We start from the raw sequence: 21,877 nt of genomic DNA on the forward strand, positions 1-21,877 counted from the left end.
CGAGAAAAGATAAGATAATCCTGTAATAGTCCCACTAGGGAAATATGGAAGTAATGTACAATAATATTAGTGCTTTAACAGAATCCACAGTACAGTGGTGCAGCTGTCATTGTTTGGCATCATCTACTGAGTAGATAGAAATTATATTCAGGAAGATTTAGTACAAGCTTTCTTTTTTGCATGTGGATGAAATATTTCTGTAAATCATTTGATTGGCACCTGAAGCAGATTACACATATCTCAAGTTGCACTCACAGGTGATATAAATCGCTTGGGCTTGTTAAGAGCAGGGGTCTGCACTGACTTTGATTGATTGACGTCTCCTTCACCTTGTTACACAAATCCCTCCTCAGCTCCACCCACCTTTAACACTGCGGTCAAGCCAGCCGGCACTTGCGTCTCTGTGGTCAAATCAGCCGACACAGAAATTCAACTGCGTGCATATATTGTCAATTATGGTAAATGCATCCAAAGCGTTTTTTTTCAAAATAAACTGTTGACATGGAGCATAAACAAAATGCATAATTTAAAAAGAAATGGGTTGGATTATATTCACAAGAAGTATATGTCGCCTCAAGTGTCATTTTTATGAAAAGCATTAGCACAAAATAAAAGTCAAACATTTTTAGCTTCAAGTAGCTAAATTCTACTGTAAAAACACTTTGCTCAATAAGTTCCGAGTGAGACTGATGTGCCTGTGTTTAGGACCTCTCTGACTACCTTCATACTGAATATCAATCATTTTTACTGTACAGATATGGAGATTTTTCAAAGTAAAGTCCAACATGTGTACATCAAATCAATTGATTTCTGGATATTTCAAAGTTCGATGAAAATACTTTGCTCAATAAGTTCAGTGTGAGACTGAAATGCCTTTCTCCAGGACTTCTCTGACTACATACTGAATATCAAACATTTTTTTCTGTATAGATTTGGAGATTTTTCAAAGTAAAGTCCAATATTTTCACTGTGGAATACATCATTTCAGGATATTTCAAAGTTCTATAAAAACACTTTGCTCAATAATTTCAGAGTGAGACTGATATGCCTGTGTTCAGGATCTCTCTGACTACCTATATACTGAATATGAAAAAAGTTTGACTGTATAGAGTTGGAGATTTTTCGAAGTAAAGTCCAACATGTGTGCAATCAAATCAGTTAATTTGTGGATACTTCAAAGTACTGTAAAAACACTTTGCTCAATAACTTCAGAGTGAGACTGATGTGCCAGTGTTCAGGACCTCTCTGACCACCTACATACTGAATGTCAAACATTTTTACTGTGGAATAGATCATATCAGGATACATAGAAGTAATGTAAAAACACTTTGCTCAATAACTTCAGAGTGAGACTGAAATGCCTGTGTTCAGGACCTCTCTGACTACCTAAATACTGAATATCAAACATTTTGACCTAATAGATTTGGAGATTTTTCAAAGTAAAGTCCAAATCTATACAGTAAATATGTTTGATATTCAGTATGTAGGTATTCAGAGAGGTCCTTAACACAGGTATATCCGTCTCACTCTGAACTTATTGAGCAAAGTGTTTTTACAATACTTTCAAGTATCCTGAAATTACCTACTTGAAGCTAAAAAAATATATTTTTATTTAGTAAACTCTAATAATTGATATTGTCAAAATTCTAATCATAAAAATGACACAGGTAAAACAATATATACTTATTTTGACCTACAGGTCTTATCAGCTGTAAAGCACCAGTGTGCTGTCATATATCAGACAGATTCATCACACTATAATACAAAAAGATTCAATATTTTGTATTTATTTATCTATTGAATAAATTCTGAAATGTTTTTTCAGAGCTCGTTCTGTGGCCTGTTGTGTTTTTTTTTCGAAATGTGTCTGGAGAGTAGGGAGCGCGATCCTCCGCTGGGTGTCTCACTCCAGTCAAACACCACGGAGAGCTAGATGAAGTCATGACTGGAGCAGCGACATCACACGCCCACCTGCACTCCCCTGTGTTCCGGCGCGTCATGGCGCACTGTGCCCACTGAGTCCAGCGCGTCCGGCCGGTATTTTAAAACCTGCTCTGTGTTGTAACTTTCGATCAACGAGAGTTTGACGTTTTAAGCCGCTGAGGAGTTTTTTTTTTTTTTTTTTCTTAGAGCAAAGTCTGTGTCATCATGGCTTCGGATCCAGAAAATAACAGAGGGCGAATGAACCAGCTTCTGGGGAAACCCGGGAATGGAGAGTGTGCCGACTGCGGAGCTGCAGGTATGCTGGAGGACGGGGAGTTAACAGTTGCTGGACATTCATTTGTCATCCACTGCGGGATGTTATAAACTGTAAACTGCCTCTGGTACAAGGTCATTCGGTTTCTCTCCTCGGATAGTCCCGATGTGGTCTCAGCAGGGTTATGAAATATACAACAGTTGACACAATCCTCACACAGGAGAGTGATCGAACTAATGTGTTACCACCTTTGAACCCAGCTTTAAAATAAGAAACACTTGCTGAGCTGTAAAGGATTCTCTCTTCAACTTGGTGGAAATGTGTATCCAACTGTTGGCTGATTTCCTTCACGGACTTTTCGCACGTACCCTCGCGCTCACACCTCGTTGGCCCTTGTCATATCTGCAGTTACTTACATGCAAACAGGTGTGGCTTGTTATATAAGGGTTGTCCACTCGGAGTTGAGGTGAGAAAGATCGTGAAAAATATGTCCTTTTGGATTACTTGGCACAAGTTTTCTGATTATTAAATATTTTGAGTAATTTGAGCTCCATTGTGAAATGTGATGACCCGAACAAATACACCAGAGCATCCAATCAAACTTCAGTAAAATGACTTTCAGCTCTACTCCGTTCTAATCGTGCAGATCTCTTTGAAGGATTTGGTTCATATCTTGATGACAAACACTCACCCTGTTAAAATTCTCTTCCAAATGGGTCTGTTCACCCTCTCTCTGCCAACTGCCTGTCTGGATCACATATAACACACACAGAACAAAGTGTCTAACCACATCACGCTTTTCTCTTTCGTACAGATGCTCATGTGCATCTTTGAGATTATGCACAAGGAAGTCTTTTTTTTTTTCTCATGGTGCTATTTTTGCCCTGAGCTAAGACCGTTTTCTTTCAGTCATCATTAGCGGTTAAAGGGCTGCAGCTCACTGATAGTCTGCTTCACCCTGAGAGTGAGAGCTTGCGAGCTGTGTGTGCAAGTGTGTGCAGCGGTTCACACATTGCTTCTCGACAGGCCTGAAGTGAAATGGATTCGTTTACTGCATCTTGTGATCTAAAAAAAAAGACACCAACATGTTGTATTGATCCAAGGAACCGAGATGATTCAACTTTGAATGTTCGAATGTTTCTCAGCAGAGATCAGAGAAATGTCACAAGCGCTGAAGCATAACTTGGTAACATTGCAAACATTTGAGACACATGATATACCTGTGAATTGGTCTAGATGGAATATATGTGCTTACAGAATAGATAGATAATAATATTAAACTTTATTTGACCCCAAATCATTTTTAAAGATAGCTCACCATTTCTAAGCAGTGAGAAATTAATTGTGGTCTATTGCTGCAACAGGCACTGTATTAGTAGTATTGTCTAACGCCTTAGTGTCATTCAAGGAAAAACTATCACTCTCGGGAATCTTGTTGTCTTTCCAAGTTTATATCATCTTGAGACACACAGGAATAATCGTGTTTTACCCAAATATTGATCATCTGTGGAGCTGAGCTACGATACCGTCACTCTGAGGAATTAGACTTTTTTACAATCCAGTGTATTGTCAACCTTTGTGCACTAATATGCAACATTTGCAATGGGTTTCACGCATGTACAAACAAGTCTGTGTGTTGCTCTGCAGATCCGGAGTGGGCGTCCTATACCCTGGGTGTGTTCGTGTGTCAAAGCTGCTCAGGCCTCCATAGAAACATTACTCAGATCAGCAAGGTGAAGTCTCTCCTGCTGGATCCCTGGAGCTCCTCAGAGGTGGAGGTGAGAACGACAACGTCTGAAGGATTTTGCTCAGACACACACTGCCCTAGTTGTTGTTTTATAAGAGAAGAGCAGGCATTGATTGTAATCTAAAACTTGGCTTGAACGTCTGCAGCCTTCGGCCTCAAGCACCCCGCCCTGTTCCGCTGTGAGCGTCACTCTCTGCCTGTCGCTGCAGGGGGAGAACGAAACAAGTCTCAATTCACCACGGCCTGAAAGCCATGAGCCAGCAGCTGGCAGATGTAACTAGTATCTCTGAATATGTGTTTGTGCTGCTGAAGGCTGTGACTTTCAGACTTAACAGCTCCCAGGTTTATGTCATGCTGATGGTGAATTTGGCGCAAGGAAATTGGTTTGTGGTGTGTTTTATCATCATTCTCTCCGTGCTTCCCCCTTTTTCTTTCTTGACCACATCATACCTCCCTTTGTTTTCTTGTGTGTGGGAGAGTGGCTGTTGTAGGCATTGCTAATGTTGTGGGGACATTCATCTGTTGTAAAGGGACAAAAAGTGAGTTTCAATAATGTTAATCAATACAAATCTGAAAGAAAGGACATTTCTTTTGGTAACTATTAGGTTAGGGAAGTAGCAGCCATGACTAAGATCTGAGCAAGTCTCCAGGAAATGAGTTCAAAGTCAATGTCACTGTGAAGATGAAATCTCTCTCTCTCTCTCTCTCTCTCTCTCTCTCTCTCTCTCTCTCTCTCTCTCTCTCTCTCTCTCTCCTATCTGTCTCTCTGCAATGTGCATTCATGCACTCACCAGCCACTTGGCAACTTAAGTGTTTGTCTCTCGCCTCTGCAGTTCATGGACTCTGCTGGGAACAACGCTGCCAAGGCCAAATATGAGCAGATAGTTCCTGCCTTCTTTTACCAGCCCAAACACAAAGACTGCATGTAAGTGATGTGGTCCTCCGCCCCCCTTAGATCCTTGATAGAGGAGCTGCCTCCACTTCTCTACAGGTGGTCCCCCTCTAAAAGATGGATGAGTAAACATCTGCTGCTCAGGTGGACACTAACAGAAACTGATATATTTGAATGACACCAACATGAAGGTTCAAATGGATAAAAGTGTTTCCTGTTGATTGTGCTGAAGGACTTACTTCCCCATTGGTTAATTTCTATAGTAAAAAATGCTTCTTCTAACGAGTTCTAACATGAGGCCACCGTTCAGTAGGATGGTTTCTCCTGAACTCTCTTGCGATATAAGTAGCAAAATGCAACTCTTAGAACAGATTGTACTGTGTTTAGAAAAAGACAAATCCATGAAGGGCTTGGAGCTGAACAAAGCTACGCCATTAGAGAGTGATGCAGATTAAACATGTTGAAACAAGTTATCTTAGCTCAAAACATTCTGGAGATGCTGTGTGAGTATTACGTGAAAGTTCTGGAGAAATAAATATGATAAAGATAGATATGAGATATAAAAGAGCTGTATGATCAGAATAATCAAAGTATCCAACACCAACTGTTCTGCAGGCTCCTCCGGGAACAATGGATTCGAGCCAAGTACGAGAGGAAGGAGTTCATGTCAGTGGAAAGGCAGGAGCCCTACTCTGCAGGTGAGGGATATATGTGTGTCTGCACAGCACCTTCTGTTCAGCATTGACTGAATTCCATTTATCATTGTCAACATTCTCAAAACAGCCGATCCCATCCGAGGTAATGAGTGAAAGAGGGTGAGGAGGCTGCCGCTCACGTCCCACTCTGCTGCCTTGCAGAAAAGGAAAAACATGTATCGAGCTTTAGGCTACATTTAAAACCTGAAAATGTTTTCATTGCGTTACAAAAAAAAAATCCGAAGTCTCCGAAGTTCCTTCTCAAGTTTGACCAGTTAGACGATCCTTTGAGAAAACAGCGGCATTGGTATCTGCTGGGGTTCGGTGTGTGTTCGCTTTTTGGTCTTGTAATGGCATGATCCTTTCAAAGGAAAACGGATTGCCCAGTATGCACCATTGCTATTATAATCACCATTGCCCAGCCCAGTTATCCAGCCAGTCAGACTGCACGCCTGTTGTTACTGCTGGGAGAGCTGCAGAGACAACGAAGGGCCTGTCACCAACGGATGAAGAAATTTACTTTCCGCCGTGTGTGTGTGTGTGTGTGTGTGTGTGTGTGTATGTGTGTGTGTGTCCTCATTTCTTTCTGCTCCACATTGCCACAGTTGTCTTCTCTACATCTACCCTTGTCTCTGCCCAACGGCAAAATATCACACCCTCTTGTTGCTGTGGACTGTGTGAAATAATTTTTGTCTTATTGGGGTTTATTACAAATCACCATGTTATTATAAGTGGACCAATAGGATTACAAAGTTGCCTTTCGGGTGTCCATAGCACACTCTTGAAATTGTAAACCAATCATTAAATGAAATTTAACATCATTACTCGGTTGTCCCTCATCACAGATTTGGATTTTGCGAATTTCATCGTTTAATTGCCACTTACTAGTCTTTAGCTCTGTTATAGAGGAAATGTGAAGCTGTCAGAAACGTCTGAATGTTGTGCTGATAAAACCTGACGGCCACTGACCACGCTCTCTATCGACTCTTACTGTCTGTTCCCCTCTGTAACATCTGAGCCGGAAACAGGAAGTTGTGCAAAATGAAATCAGTTAAACCCAATAGAAGGCCTGGTTTGTGACACTGCTGTGTAACTTCTCCCCCTCTCTCTTGTGAGAGCAATACTTGGGAGTGTCTTGATACATGAGGAGAAAAGCGACGTCATTGTCAGAGCCACACATTCAGGTTTACTTGTTAGTATTCATGGAGACGAGGAAGTAGATCGTAAGGTTAGAAATCAGCCCAGTTTCCTATTACTCACAGAAATTCTTGGTTATTGATGTCAACACCTCATCCGGCACATTAAGAAGTTCCTTGACCGTGCATTTAAGGGACAAAATATAACCTGGGATTTCTCAAACACACTGATTTGTTTCTATTTTTTGTAAAACGAAGCAGTAAGAGTAAGACTAGTCGAATGCAAGAAATCCGAGAAAGTAAATCTCTTTAAGTTTTCTCATGCAACAGATGATACCAACATAATACAAATAAAACAACCACTACCCCCCTTTAAGGTGGAGAAGATAAAGCTCTATTATCAGAGTCTCATAACTGTCGAGCTTGTCCTCCGTCTCCCTGCCTCTCCGTCAAAGGCCTCTTGTGTTGTTCCGGGCCGAGGAGCATGTGGGTGCCTCGGGCAGTGGAGGAAGAATGGTGCCTCTTGTGTGCAAATATTCGATATAACCTTGCTCAGAAGAAAAGCAGGAAAAACAAAACCCCAGCAGCGATCGGGAGGAAGACAAATGCTGGGGTCTGAAACTGACTCTGCTCTCCCGTGTGCTTGCAAATACTGTACAGCCTGTAGTTCCAGGGACTGACTCTTCTCCTCTGGTGTGGGCCGATGTGTGGAAGGTCTGACCCCCCCCCCCCTCCTCCGGGTGGTTAAACAAAACATTCCCACTCATAAATAATTGATGAAGCCAGTGCCGTGGCCCACAACACACCATGATAACTTTATACAGCACAGCAAATCTATAAACTGCAGGTGGACAAGCAAACAGATCAGTTTCAGCTCCATTTTCCTGAGGAAAGTGATTAATTCAGATATAAAGTTCATGCATTTGTTCTTCTCAAATTTCCTCTGCCGTTTATGGCGTTGCACTCAAAGCTTGATATAATATCAGCATCTGACGGAGACAGCTCCTGTAGAACTCCTTATCTTGTTCAGGTACTTGCAGGGGAGGTGGTTTTATCTGAGGTTTCTACGCGTATTTGCTGTAATCTGCATGTAATCCCGTGAAAACAAGTGCTGTTTATATGGGCAGCACCGAGGTTTGTTTTTGATCTATTTACCTTACCCCAGAGTAACGCCACTATACAATTGTGGAACTGAGACCGCAGCTGAACGAAACGGAACAAGAAATGGAACAAGGCAAAAACCACCTCAGGAAACCATAAATAGGATGAAAAAGTACCTTGATGCTCTGCGTTTTCGTGCAGCATTTGTTTTTCGTCAATATTGCAGTGTCACGGTCTCGCGGGAATGATGAAAGCTATGGAACTATGTTTCAAATTAGGCTCCGTGGCTTCAAAGAAGTTTTTGTATCAAACGAGGGAAACTTCTCCTTAAGACAATGTGACATTTGGACATCTAAACTGAAAAGGCGTTCGGCTCATGACTAATATGATCGGTGTGAGTATGCAAGTGTGTGTCAAGGGTAATGATAGTGTACTTCTTTCTGCAAGGCTGTTTCTGGTGGCTCTCGCTGAATATGGTTCTGGTTCTTGTTAACAAATGATTTGATATAGTGTATATAGTATATAGTGTATAGGAGCTTGGTTTCAGTGAGGTTCACACTCGCAGAGGAAGCTCATCAGATGGACGTGAATTATTGATGTGTAGTCAAAGCAGAAGCACTTCCTACCACCCTTGCTGGGTGGCTTGGAGCAGTGACCACATAAGCTAAAAGTGTGCACATACACTTATACACACACACATACACACTCTCACACGCACACACACACATTCTCTCTCACACACACACACACACACACACACACACACACACACACAGTGTTACAGGACTTTGTAACGCAGGGGCTTTCAGGGATTTTCCAGCAACAGCATAGTTTCTGCTTACTTAGTTAGAGATCCCTCAGTAATCTATGATGCATTATGTAAAGTAAAATACAGATTTTTACTGCATGAGTTTGTAATAACCACTGCATAAACAACACACATGAAGTAATAAGTGGTTTCCTGCTTTGATAATATCATAAAAAAAGCACTTGCAAAAAAAAGGTGGTGCACACTGCCCTCCCAGCACCTAATGGTGACCAGTGAAAGAAGTGGAGACTTAATCCATCAAGTGGCCAGAAACACATCTCTAAATAAATGAGAAAGTTTCTGGATGTGTATATGAGTTACTGTTTTCTAATCCCTTCGCCAAATTACATATAGTTTATAAGGTGATAATATGCCAGTGCTGTTTCCACACTGCTCTGCTGCCTCCAAATGGCCCCAAATGGTTTGAACCTCTATATTATCTACATGATAATCATTATTAATATGACAGCTTTATTCACTTCTCCTCATTATTTGTGATTTTATTTCCAAAAATGCATGTTTGTCTTAGATTTTAAGGTATTGTATTTAATAATTTCTTGTAAAGTCTGCTGTGTAATCTCTATATTCCCATCCCATGTTGACGAATTGGGACCCTAAGGATACAGAGAGGGGTTCCTATGGAAACGAGGCAGAGACAATGGACAGTACCTGAGCCGAAAGTTCATCCTGTCCGAGCGGGAGGGGGTTCTGAAGTACTTCAACAAGCACGATGTGAGGGTTCTCTCTCTCTTTCTCCCCTGGAGCTGAACTTCTGATCTCACTTCATTCATTCTGTTATTCTACCTCCAAATGTTCCCATTTTCTCGGAGATCTTTCTATTTACACAATTTCAAGATCTGCATGTTTTCCAAATGTGCTTTTTACTATTTGAAAACACCACGAATGGATCTTATTGCCTGATTGACCACAATCAGGGTATTTTCATTATTAATATCCTCATTTCAGGTCATGATGAAATACGACTTTCTTCTCTCTCAAAAATGCATTTCCTTGTTGCAGGCCAGGGAGCCCAAAGCGATAATGAAGATAAATACGGTGAATGCCACTTTCCAGCCGACTAAAATCGGAACACCTCATGGCCTGCAGATAACCTATCTGAAGGACAACAGCACCAGGAATGTCTTTGTTTACCACGAGGATGGAAGGGTGAGTGGTACTGAATGTCTGTGGGGAGGTTTAGACTGGAAATAAAGAGCAGGGGTGGGTCCAGGAAAAGCATGGTTGTGTGTGTGTGTGTGTTTGTGTGTGTGTCCATCTGGTGGAGATGGTTTGTCATTACAAATCCGTGTGTATTGACGCGTGCTGTATTTGTAGAAGGTCATCAACTACACAACTTGATATTTACGATAAGTGATCATTAGAGACTGTCTTATGATGAATAAAACTGAGAGAACACGGGATTAACTGCCCCTCCTGATGTTCTGTCTTCGAAGGAAATGGTGGACTGGTTCAACGCCATCCGAGCAGCCAGGTTTCACTACCTGCAGGTGGCCTTTCCTGTGTCTCCCCTGTCTGTTGTGAGTATATGCACTTTGCACCAATACGGGCACATACACACGGGGTGTACAGCTGCCACTGAGGACACCCGACATCGAGTTTCGGTTTGAATAGTTTGAGTTTCAAAAAGCTTGGGGATTAAATTGTGCATAAAAAAAACATCAAATTCACATTTTATGACTTCTAAGTTACCAAAATAAATGAAAACCTTAATTTCTGTGTAAATTGAATAAATTTAATATGAATCTAAGTCAAGATTTTTTCAAAAGCTGTGTGGTCACAACTTCTCAGATAAGCATACATGCTGTTAAAATTCACAGTTTAATCAGTGAGGTAATTGCTTGGTGTTTCTCTAGTTGTTGCCGATGCTAACCAGGAACTACGCAAGGGAGGGTTACATGGAGAAGACTGGTCCGAAGGTGAGGTCTATCACAGCAGAGAAATGTCTAGAACTCATGATATCTGCGGTGAAAACATGAAAGCAGAAGGAACTTTGTTCATTTGTAGCTCTGTGTCTGTCCCGCAGCACACGGAGGGCTTCAAGAAGAGGTGGTTCACTCTTGACGACAGGAGGCTCATGTACTTCAAAGATCCACTGGTATCTGAACCTGCCGCAGTTGCACACTTTGACCGGTGCATTCTATTTTTACACACAGCCTATTACCTCAAGACTCAAAACATGCACCAGTACAGTGCACTCAGTAACATTTGGTCTGTGGTGAACAACATATCAAAACAGACAAAACAATGAAATGTGTCATATGTGTCAGTGTTCTTTGTTTAAATCAGTTAGACCGTTTCTCCCCCTGCTCTCAGGACGCTTACGCACGAGGCGAGGTGTTCGTGGGCAGTAAGGAGAACGGCTACAGTCTGCTGCCCGAGCTCCCGTCCAACACTCAGGGCTACCACTGGCAGTTTGGAATCACCATCGTGACCCCGGAGAGGAATTTCCTCTTTGCGTGCGAGACCGAAGAGAGTCAGAACGACTGGATGTTCGAATTTCAAACGGTTATCAACAGACCAATGCTGCCTCAGGAGTATGCAGGTAAAATGAACAAAACAACAACAGCTAAGATAAGTCTTTTTTTTTTTTAGGGTTTTTCTCTCTGAGTTGCTGATTGCTGTTATCTTCTCTCTGCAGTTGAGGCCTATTTTAAACACAAACCATGACTCTGGTAGTGTTTGAGGATCTTCTGGTGCAGGATGAGGAGCAAGAAGTGGAGCCTGAAGAAGAGAAGGGCCGGAGAGAGATAATGGTGCTCGACATCTCTTAATAGGTCTTATAAAATCCAGGGGGGACAGTGAGATTATCATTCCCACAATTACGGCTTTTACTCACCGCGTCTTACATTCGACCCATTTCTTAGTGAATCCGAATCGGAGCAGAATTGGCCTGAATCTCATTTGTCATTACCTGTAACTCACACACTTGAAACAGTCATCCTGACCTGAATGTGCCATAACCGATGCATGTGTAAATGTATGTATGTTTGCCTTTTGTGTAGGAGTGAAAACTGTTGCTGCTCAGACTTGGAAGAGATTTAAATGTGTAATTTCGAGTCTTCTAATAATAGCACAAGTCATTGTCTTGAATTTCAACCAAGTGTATAAACTGTGCCATTCAGGTAAGTTACAGGCCGACTTAAACCAATCGGACGCAGGAATGAAATATGTCAGTAAGAAGAAATAATACTATTACTATTTCCATGTATGGGTATAATATTTATTCAGTTATATTTATTTGTTTGTCTCATCTGCTATCTGCAAACCTTCAAGGTTATGATGCCAGGCAATGCAGGTACAACTAAACATTTTTACTTTGAATACACAATCAATCAGCTGCATGTCAATGTATGATATGTGGTTTATTTGGCCGGAATTCCCATTTCTTTTTTTCTAACACCAACAAATTAAAATCATTTCATGTCAAGGGTATTTATCCACTAGAGGGAGACAAAGGAATTTTTAAACCTGTGCTTTAACCCACGGCACCACACTCTGTGATGTAAACCAGGTGTGGGTGTTAAATATATTTGATACAGTGACTGAGGAGAAAGGCCTGAAGATGTTTTTGAGCAGCGATCCATTCATTCAAGTGTAAGAGGAGGATTTGTGTCAGTGAATCTGAAATATGCTCATGATTAAAAAGGCTCGAAGCCACGTTACCCGTTTTTTATTGTGTTTATTTTCAGTTACAAGAAAGAAGCTGCACATTGAAATCTAGTAAAACCATGTTAAGTAAATACTGTATATTTAAATTATATGACAAAGGTGAAATCTACTATATCAACTTACTGTTAAATAGAGGGTTACGATTCTTTATAAATAGGATTAATACTGTTAACAGATCATAAGGGCAAAAAAAATGTTATAGACTCCGGCACTATATATTTAATCTGTGTATATGAATGAATGCAAAACTAAAGCAGGAATTATTGAAGCAGTCTAGTGACATTTCCACCGGCTACAACTAAAGCAGTGAAATAAAAACAGAATTATAAATGTTTCATTTACAATACTTCAGGCAACATTGTCAACAGACTCCAGATTTTTATTCCCAAAACCCCAGTAACGGCCATTATTCACCTAAAGTGCTACTTTCCTATCTACTTTTTTTCTAACGTGCAGAAATAAATGTGATAAGTTTTTACACATAAGGTGTTTGACCATCTGTTTTAGAATATTTCCAAAACAAAACATTGCATTATCAAGAACTGGAGCTTGCCAGGACTCAGAACTGATCCTCTGTCATAGAAAATATTCCGATAATGAAAACTGTTGGAGGTCGTGGAACCCATGCACTGTCATGTTTCTGTCGATCCGCTTGAACTACTTTTTAATATTTGCACTTAGCACAAATCTATATCTACTAAAACAAGCTAATGCTGCTATACTCAGTATCTTTTGAATACAAAAACATTGATTTGCTTTTATTCTGTTGACGTTATACATGATCCCAGATATCCACAGCTGAATCCTGGAAATACTTAGACTGAGTTTATGCTGGTGAGCTAAACCTGGCTCTGCGGAGCTTAAAATCCAGATGTGAACACTGAACCTATGGGCAGAAGACAAATCGCTACACATCTGTTACATGGACACTCATCCGTACATGGAGCAAGAAGAGAACTTTCCAAAATATTTTCACTGAAATTTGAAGTGGATGCGAGAAAAAAACAAAAAGGCTCTAAAATACATTTTCCTTGTCTCCGCAAATAGTTTATTTTAATCCTCTTTACAATAAAATCACTAAACACGTTGATGCAGAGATTTTGGCAACGTGTCACATTCTACGTCCGGGGGTTAAAAGAGAATGACAGACGTACGAGATGGAGGAGGACAGGACAACAGACCGACGCTGTGACAACTGAGAGGTTTGACAGTAGAGAATCAGAAGGACAAACATTTTAATACCTCGCTGGAGCTGACTCCTCACATCTGATCGTGTCAGGCATAAACACACACTTTATGAAGATGAGTGATACACACACACACAGACACACACACATATCCAGAGAGTGAGTGCAGCAGGCTTTAAGATCTGCAGCACCCAGTGCCCTTCATCTCCTGGTTGACGTACTCCTGCAGCTTGAACTTCTCACTGGGATCCTTCAGGGACCTGTGCTTCAGCTCCCTGAGACAAAAGGAAGAGGAGGAGATGAGGCTAAACACAAAGGAGCCCCCCCCCACCATAAGCAAAACAAACGCTCAGGTTTGACTCCATTATTATTACTTTACCCGGATGTTTGACCTTCGCTGTGCAGAATCATGTGCGTCCACTGTGTGAGACTAGAGGACACCTTGAGTATCACTCTATGTGTATGTATGAGAGCAGGACTTTTTTGACAACTAGTTTGGAGGCCAATCGTGATCCAGCTCCTGTCTTGAGATTCAGTGCACGTTGAGACCATGGTGCCGACAAATAAGTAAAAAGAAAAAGCGACATTTGATGAATTTCGATGGGGGTTTGGATGAGGAAGCCTCCGTCAACCCACGCAGTTGATGAAACGTTTCCAGGGAAAGAACAGAGGAAGTGCAACGTCATTCTCCACTCAGGATGCCTTTACTCCAAACAGTTAGTGGCTGCTTTATTAATGACTAAAATCTTATTTATATAACCTTTAACCTTCAGTTAAGATGGTTTAGGTCCTAATTTACCTTCAACATTAATTCATTCTTCAAACACAATATCTCAAGAACTTCTTGAGGGTTTAAATTGGTTCAAATGTTCACTTGGAAGCAAGGTTGACCTGATAAGAATTTTGTGAACCAATATCTCAGGAACGTTTCAAATTCCTCACAAATGTTTTTATGGTTTTATGAACGCAAATTTCTGGGATCCTCTCGAGTGAATTTCCTTAATTTTGGTGCAAACATTAAATTGTTTGAATTTAATTAAACTGATTAGATATTATATTTGGCTACAGTTGTCTCTTGGACTCAGTGGTTGGATTTCATGAGTCTGGATTTTTCTTATTGTATGACACAAACCACATTGGTTTGCAGAGGTATTCAACAGCAGGGTGGAAATCCTAATGATAAAAAATTGTTGTTTTATTATACTGACCTTTAGGTAGATATTTAGTTGATTTAACTCCTAAAACCTTTCGTGACTGGACCAACAAACATCACCTACAGACAGGATGATACTCACCGAGCCACAGCAGTGAACGCCAGCTCCACGTTGAGGCCCGACCTGGCGCTGGTCTCCATGAAGGGAACTCCAAACTGCTGCAGTGTCAGAGCGGTGACAGTTACAAGGGAACTTCACAGAAACATATGAAAACAAAACTCATAAGGACAGGTTGGTGTTTCTGCATCGAAAACAAATCACACAAAAACAAGACATTCAATCAGAATTTCTCAGCTCAGTGCTCGAGCTCTGGAATTGTTTATGTGAAATAAATTCTGCTCTGAAGTGATTCGTCTCGCTGATGATAACTGATGCTCTTTCTTTCCCTTTAGTTACTCACTGGTGGCACTTAATTGCTCCCACCTCTGAAGACAATAACTGAGCTGTTTGCTGTTTGTTTTGTGGGCTGTGTAGCAACAGTCCAGCACATTAATAAAAATCGTTTTCTCCTGCTGTCAGTGTTGCGGTGGTTGTATTTGTCTCTGAGGTTGTCACTATCTGAAGAGTGTGTTGTTTCTTTTTCTCATCTTTTTAGTTTGCAGGCGATACACTTTCTTTAGGTGCTTAACTTCTCAATTCCTCACCTTAGCCAGCCGCTCTCCGTCTTCCCTCTTCACCACCCGGTTGTGAGTGGCATCCGCCTGGAGAGACGTGGAGGAGGAAGATCGAATAGAACGACATCAGATGTAGACCCACAAACAAACAAACAAACACAAACACGCAGGCAAAATAACAAATAACTAACTAAAACCAAATTTACTGCAAAAATTAACACTTAAACATACATCGTGTGATAAGAAACTTCAATTCTCAATTATTTTTTACTTAAGCATGGGTCCATGTTCCTTCCACTAACATTGAGATGATTGATCTTCACTTATAAGGAGCTCTCATGTCACACGTCCTTGTATTTCATCTACAGTGTCTACCCACAGTCCCAAATAATTCCCATAATGCCTTGCCTTGTTTCCGAGCAGCATGAGCACCACGTCCTGTTGGGCATATTCATGGATCTCGGTCAGCCACGCCTGGTGACAGCACAGAGACAAAAGACACGGGGCTGTTAGGAAAGCAAAAAATAAATAAAGACATTACGGAGAGTGAAAGCTGTAAAAAAAGAACAACTCCAGTTAGGGGACAAGGGGGGGGGGGGGGGCACAGAGAGCGCTTCAGGAAAAGAAAAGCTTGTCTGAGACTTGACAAGGACGAGACGCAGCATTAAATCTAGTGACGGGAATAAAGAGGAGGATTAAAGTGACAACGACTGCAGCATATAGATGAATATGTGGGAAGGTAGAAAAAAGGGCAGACAGGAAAATACCGGAGGAAAGGACAGAGCGCTACAAGGACTAACAGCAAAGACATGACATGCTTCTGATTTCCTGGTCATTAATCCTGCTTTTTCTTCCAGAGTGCTCCTGCTCAAGAGGCGATTACCCCTCCGACAGCGTCCCGTTTTGTTTTTCTAATTAATGCTGCTGATGACGTTGTTTGTGGAGGGATCTCAGGGGGGGGGGGGGGGTCACCTCCAGCCAAAGTCTCCCGTTAATTAACAGGACATGGAGATAGGCATTGTGTTGACGCTGCTGCCCTGCACATAACAGAAATGATAAGTGTGAGAGCTACCTCCTCCACCTGAAGGGGTGATCAACAAACTTATCATTCAGGCTTTATACTTTCACTCTTTATAGCTATTCCTTCTACCATGTTTTTCTCCCATTTAATGACAATGACAACATGTGGAAAACCCTACAAGCCCCCTCATGAATCTCATGAATGTTAGAGGTTTGGTTGAAGACATGACTGTTTTTTATGTGTGTATGATATACCGGAGATGGTGGTGGAGGTTTGTACCTCAACTTTACAATTTTTGTGTATACACAGTAGGCCCTATGTGCATTCCTTATAATCTTAATACAAAAAAAATGAGGTAGACTATCAAGTGTTTCTTTCAGGTCTCGATAAAGAGCCCCCCTAAGTCCCCTTTCAACCGGAGTCTCACAAATCCCTTAAAATGCTCCTGCCTGTACATGCCTCTGTTGCCCTTTTTATATGTATGTCGATTCTCTTCAAATCAATTCTGAATCACATTTGCGTTTTGATGTGATCCGGAGTCAATGCGTTCAGAAAGATCAGGAGATCCAAGCTCTGAACTTATTTATTCAGAAAACTAGAAAAGCAATCAGAGAGCACATATAACCCCCAGGCTGATTTATCACCATATATATACTAAAATTTGTATCCTTTCATAAAAATCTCAATCCCAAATCACAACTTTCCACCTAGTTTTCCACATAGCTAAAGAAAGCTGGCTCAGAAGTTTGTGCAAAATCCTGCTAATAGATAGAAAAAGACAAACAGCAACATGAAAACTCAACCTCTCGAGTTCAGAGGAGCGTTTGGAGAAAGTTGCTGAACCTTCTGCTATTCTGAGAAAACTGGAAAGAAATAGATCGAGTCGGGTCGTTTGAATTTGCATCTCCGTTGCTCTTCAACATTTGTGCTGACTGAGCGGGTGAAACTTTGCCGAAGAACACTTTGCATTTGGCTAATTGCTTCATACATAATTCAACTTTCAACAGTGTTTCTCATCATACACATGTTGCTTAGAGAGGCCGACTGCTGTTGTGGCTAAGGTTCATTTAGTTTATCAGGATCCGACTGGGTGCAGGTGTAGGTGGGCGTACAGTGACCTCAAGCTCCCAGTCAAGGCTGGCGTGGTCGCCCAACTATCTCAAGAATATTATAGGTTAAACCAAGCCGATGAATAATGAATGTCCTCAGTGGCCATGGCTGTAGGAACTGGGCTTCATCATCTAGCCTAATCAAAAAGCCTAATCAAATCAAGTCTCCCTGTTCCTATTTCCCAAAGAGCCACTTTACTTTCTGTTCTCTGATGAATTCAAATTTCAATTTAGAAGGTTTAATAAAACCTCAGAGTCGAGCTCCCTCTAAATATTAAACTATGGAAAATAACTGGTTGCTACTTGCTCTAAAATATCAAATCCCCAAAAAAGCTTATGCGCCCAAAACGTCCTGCTGACATTCACACTGCCTGCTCAGCTGTAGAAGTAGGAGACGACAATATGAAGGCACAGAGACGGATGTGATGGAGGCAGAGATGTGACAGAGACAGACAGGGTGCCGAGAGGCAGCAAGACGGAGAGACAGACAGTGACAGTGAAAGACACAGACTGAGGGATCTGTATCAGAGAGGAAGGAAGATAAAAGCCGGGCAGACAGCAGCTGGCGGCTGCATCCTGACATTGCAGAGACAAGTTGTCACAGGCGGAGGTATGTGAGGCTACTTCTGATGTTGCCTCGTATCCCTTCTCCCTTTGTTGTCGCTGAGAAGAAAAAAAACAGGGCACGACTCCAAACACAGCACGAGCCAGGTCAGCTGGAGCGGATTGCTTGTTTGTGATAGGCCGGCAGGTGTCCTTTAAAACTGTCCTTGCTGATTACGTACAATTGAGGATTAAGTGCACTGCTTCATAAGTAAAGTTGTGTCAGGTGGAGCTCCTCTCAGACGGATTAATATCTGACACGGAGGTCACAGCAGTTCCAAATTGAAGACAGAAGAAAATGGAAATCACAACCAAACAAATGCTGTTGTTCCTAAATAACAATCCTCACCCTAAAGGGGAGCAGCAGGAAGAGGCAGGACGCAACGCATTCATTCCACTGTGGAGAGCACGTGACTTTGTTTGCAGCACACAGACACCAGCATCGACTCTTATCACCACAAACCCTCTTTGTTGGTGTTTTCTTCGAGTTTGGCTCAACCTTTTTCCTTTTTTTGTCTGTTGCATGTCATCTCGTGAGAGCAGCTCTCTTGTGAGGACACGTGAACCATCTCCTCAGTTAAATTTGTCTTTGAATTCCCCCCTTAGTTCTGGGCAAGAACGACAAATGATTTTGCTCCTTCCTCGTCACTGAATCGCTCCTCATCCTGTTGAAACTCACACTTTGCTGAATAGAAATAATGAATTTCCTCCCGGTGCCTTTTCCACACGATCCAACTTTCCCTCTGTTGCACTTTCGTCTAAGCAGATTTGCTACGGGTGACGATGCTATTCTTGCCAAACTTTGATCAGAGTATTACAGCAGCTGACAGAGCGGAGACGTCTTCGCCTGTCGACAGCCGGCAGAGTCAGACTGAGCCGTCCCGGAGTAGCGCGGGGGGGAAAGTAGGGCTTCTCCCCTGAGAGGAGGTTTAAGCCTCGCGAGGCAGCTGAGCTAAACGGAGTGACACCGTCGCTGTCTGACACGAGAAGACGAGGAGAACAGATGCAGAGGAATCCTCCCGCAGCTGTGTGTACTCACACATTCGAGCTGGTGAGAAATCAAGAAGCTATTTTGTATCATTTCAAAAACCAAAAAGGCTCTGTAACGCTTGCAACAGCATTTTTAGACTCGTGGGATCTTGTTTATCCAGGTTTGTATCAGCCGATTTTATAGGTGCACTCATACTCAGTCCTGTCCAATCAAAGACAGATCAGTGAACGACCTCTTCACATCATAAAAACAACACTAACTAGCCTTGTAAGCTGATTTCACTTTGACAGGGAAGAGGAAAGGCTTTTATGTTTGTAGAAGAGCAGCTGACAGTGGGACTCGTGTGGATGACTGACGCGCTTTGTAAAGCTGCAGACCGAGTGAACAGGAGAGTGAGACGTGTAGAGAGGAACCGTCACTTCTCTCAGCGCTCTCATCCAGTTTGGTTCTGAGCACGAGGCCCGACCTTAACCTCTCTGTCAGGGACAAGTTTACTCAGTTGTGAGTGCTGTTAGATAAACATGTGGGCTTACGTGGCAGGGTCTGTTCTCAGAATTAAACCGGCACCTGCAGGACCAAACTCTTTCCATTACTTCGCCATTCTATACAATACAGGGATTCAATTTGGCCGAAGAAACACAAGTGCTAAAAGCTAAAAGGGTATTTTCCATCTGAATATACAGTCTATGCATGAAACTGGGATAACCTACAGTGCACTATGACAGTGAAGTCAGCACAGGCAAACCACCAACTGTGCTGCATCACCTGCAAGTTGACAGGTCAGGGAGTAAATTAAATCAGATACACACACCCTGGCAGTGGGAGCCAGGATCTCCACCCAGTAAATTGATTTTCATTTCTATGAATAATGAAGGTGTGAATATACAAATTAATAATTCATGGTTTTCAATATGTTGTGAAGAGAAATATGAATGTGGAGGGAGGTGAAAACTCTCAAAGCACCCGGGGGAATAACTGCTGCTGCTGTTGTACATTCTCATGATAAGGAAATGAACGTGGCGTCTAGATGTGCATGCGGAGGTTGCACGCCTCATTATCATGATATGCTCTGTGACATTCGTGTCAACTGTTTCCAGAGATGTGTTATGCGGGGGGGGGGGGGGGGGGGGGGGGGGGGGGCTCTGTGCCTTCCTGTCAATCAAGATATCTTGTCAGTCCTCATGTCAGCCCTGGTAAACACAAGTCCCCTCTTTAAATGGGCTTTTACTTTGGTCTAAATGAGCTTTACTCAATATCAAGTACAGTCGTCGTGTCAAGAGAAGTGATTTCTTTGAAAAGCTCAAACCACCTTAAGTCCTGTGCAGAGTTTACTGACTTTGACAAACTGATGTCGAGTCAGAACATGATCCACGGCTGCTTCCACTGCTGTTACACATTAAATCATTTATAAGAAATTGGGGTGCTCTTGATCCCCTCTTGGTGGCTGGCTGCAGTACAGGTCATAAACACTGCCCCCTCCACGTTAGCAGATGGGACAGAATATTAAGTCAAACTACACTGTCCCTTTTCTCCACAAGAAAGACTAAAGAATAAAAATATGGAACAAGGAAAAAGAATGAGGAAAATTAAGCAGTTTTTGCCTGGTTTGAAATAATATATTTCTCATTTATGTCTCCCCTATGTAGAACCAGAGATATGTCAGTTTCAAATAATACAACCATGACTGCCCACTTACGTCGTAGTATGATTTCCGGGAGTCATGCTCAGTTTCGTCTGTATCTGTAAGCTTTAACATTTTCTGTGCATTTTACTTTAGATTTATTTTCAAGTGTCTTAATAAGTTCTCAATAATCTTATCATGCCAGGCAGGTAATATTAGCCCTGCCTCCTCCAATGAGAGCAAAGAGCTTCTGTAGCTGCAGCATCACTGGTGAAGAAACACCTTGAATCAGAAGACGTCAGTGCCGAGACTCAGCCATAGGGACTAAGCTATACTGAGTCATTCCTTTTAATATTTGATGTATATTTAAAAGCTTGTCCATACTTCTGAAAAAAAAGTGAATGAGGTACTTTTCTTTTACTTGAGTACACGTTTTCTCTCCTGCACTTTCTCCACCGCTGCTCTTTGGAAAACGGATCCAACGACAGCAAAAAGCAGGTGATTTATGGGGCTATCCTCATTAATCTTGCTTGTGCTTGACTGCATGTTTGTGCACTGATAAGAACCCCATCCCCTTTTGCCACTTTGCAGCTGACATGAAAGTTAATGGAGACGTGAACAGAGAGTAGACGCCTGAACACACGGGTGAATTGCTTTCCCTCCGACACTTTGCCTCTGCACAGCTCCGCTCCACTGCTGCACATAGAAGTCCAGGACAAGCCGCAAACTCGGTGAAGGAATCCAGCTGACATGCTAATAATGTTCCATGAGGGAGAGATAATCAAAGGCGGTGTGTGAGTGACAGGTTTAATGGATGAGGTCTGCTGCACGCCATGCCCTCAATAACTTGAACAGAACGTGTTGGTGCAGAATGATCCATGAAATGTTTTTTTCATACATCACTTGTGAAACGAGTCACTTCTAAAATGCCAGGGTACTCTGATTATAACGAATGGTATTTGAATTTATACACTTGCATTATTAACCGACAGTTTCTCTCATCACCATCTGGCCCGGTGGTGCCATGACATTTAAGTAACAGCTGCGTGGTCGGTGGTTATTTGAAGCCGATCCGTGCCCGGGGACCGACAGAGAGATGAATGAAGGCACACTGATACAGCTTTATTCTTCTCTTTCTGCTATGTGCATCTAACCGCAGCACTATTACACGTCTCGGTGGGATGTCCCAGAAACACTTGGCCGAGGGAAGCAAGTGCAGCTCAAATAATGAGTGGGAAAACAATTGAAAAA

General features: G+C 42.0%; 2 protein-coding genes across 3 annotated transcripts in view; one reads left to right on the forward strand and one right to left on the reverse strand.

Annotated features, from left to right (window-relative positions):
- The first annotated feature begins 2,000 nt into the window (after window positions 1-2,000).
- On the forward strand, window positions 2,001-12,265 carry LOC133970870 (arf-GAP with dual PH domain-containing protein 1-like). 2 transcript variants are annotated; one of them, XM_062407980.1, is made up of 11 exons: window positions 2,001-2,239; window positions 3,845-3,975; window positions 4,778-4,869; window positions 5,452-5,534; window positions 9,196-9,308; window positions 9,597-9,743; window positions 10,031-10,114; window positions 10,451-10,513; window positions 10,621-10,692; window positions 10,911-11,139; window positions 11,236-12,265. In XM_062407980.1, exons 1-11 carry the CDS (start codon window positions 2,149-2,151, stop codon window positions 11,262-11,264), a joined length of 1,134 nt encoding a protein of 377 aa, XP_062263964.1. In that variant the 5' UTR covers window positions 2,001-2,148; the 3' UTR covers window positions 11,265-12,265. The 2 variants fall into 2 exon arrangements, with proteins under 2 accessions (XP_062263964.1, XP_062263965.1); XM_062407981.1 differs by lacking the exon at window positions 3,845-3,975 and having other exon boundaries at window positions 2,003-2,239.
- LOC133970871 (ras-related protein Rab-26-like) overlaps window positions 11,796-21,877 on the reverse strand; it is a 40,093-nt gene continuing 30,011 nt past the window's right edge. The window contains exons 6-9 of the mRNA XM_062407982.1: window positions 15,690-15,755; window positions 15,312-15,368; window positions 14,749-14,825; window positions 11,796-13,728 (exon numbers count right to left, since the gene is read on the reverse strand). Coding sequence (XP_062263966.1) covers window positions 13,629-13,728; window positions 14,749-14,825; window positions 15,312-15,368; window positions 15,690-15,755 — 300 coding nt within the window. The 3' untranslated portion in view covers window positions 11,796-13,628. The remainder of the gene's footprint in view (window positions 13,729-14,748; window positions 14,826-15,311; window positions 15,369-15,689; window positions 15,756-21,877) is intronic.

Source organism: Platichthys flesus, chromosome 16 (assembly GCF_949316205.1).
Source record: "Platichthys flesus chromosome 16, fPlaFle2.1, whole genome shotgun sequence".
Lineage (NCBI taxonomy): Eukaryota > Metazoa > Chordata > Actinopteri > Pleuronectiformes > Pleuronectidae > Platichthys > Platichthys flesus.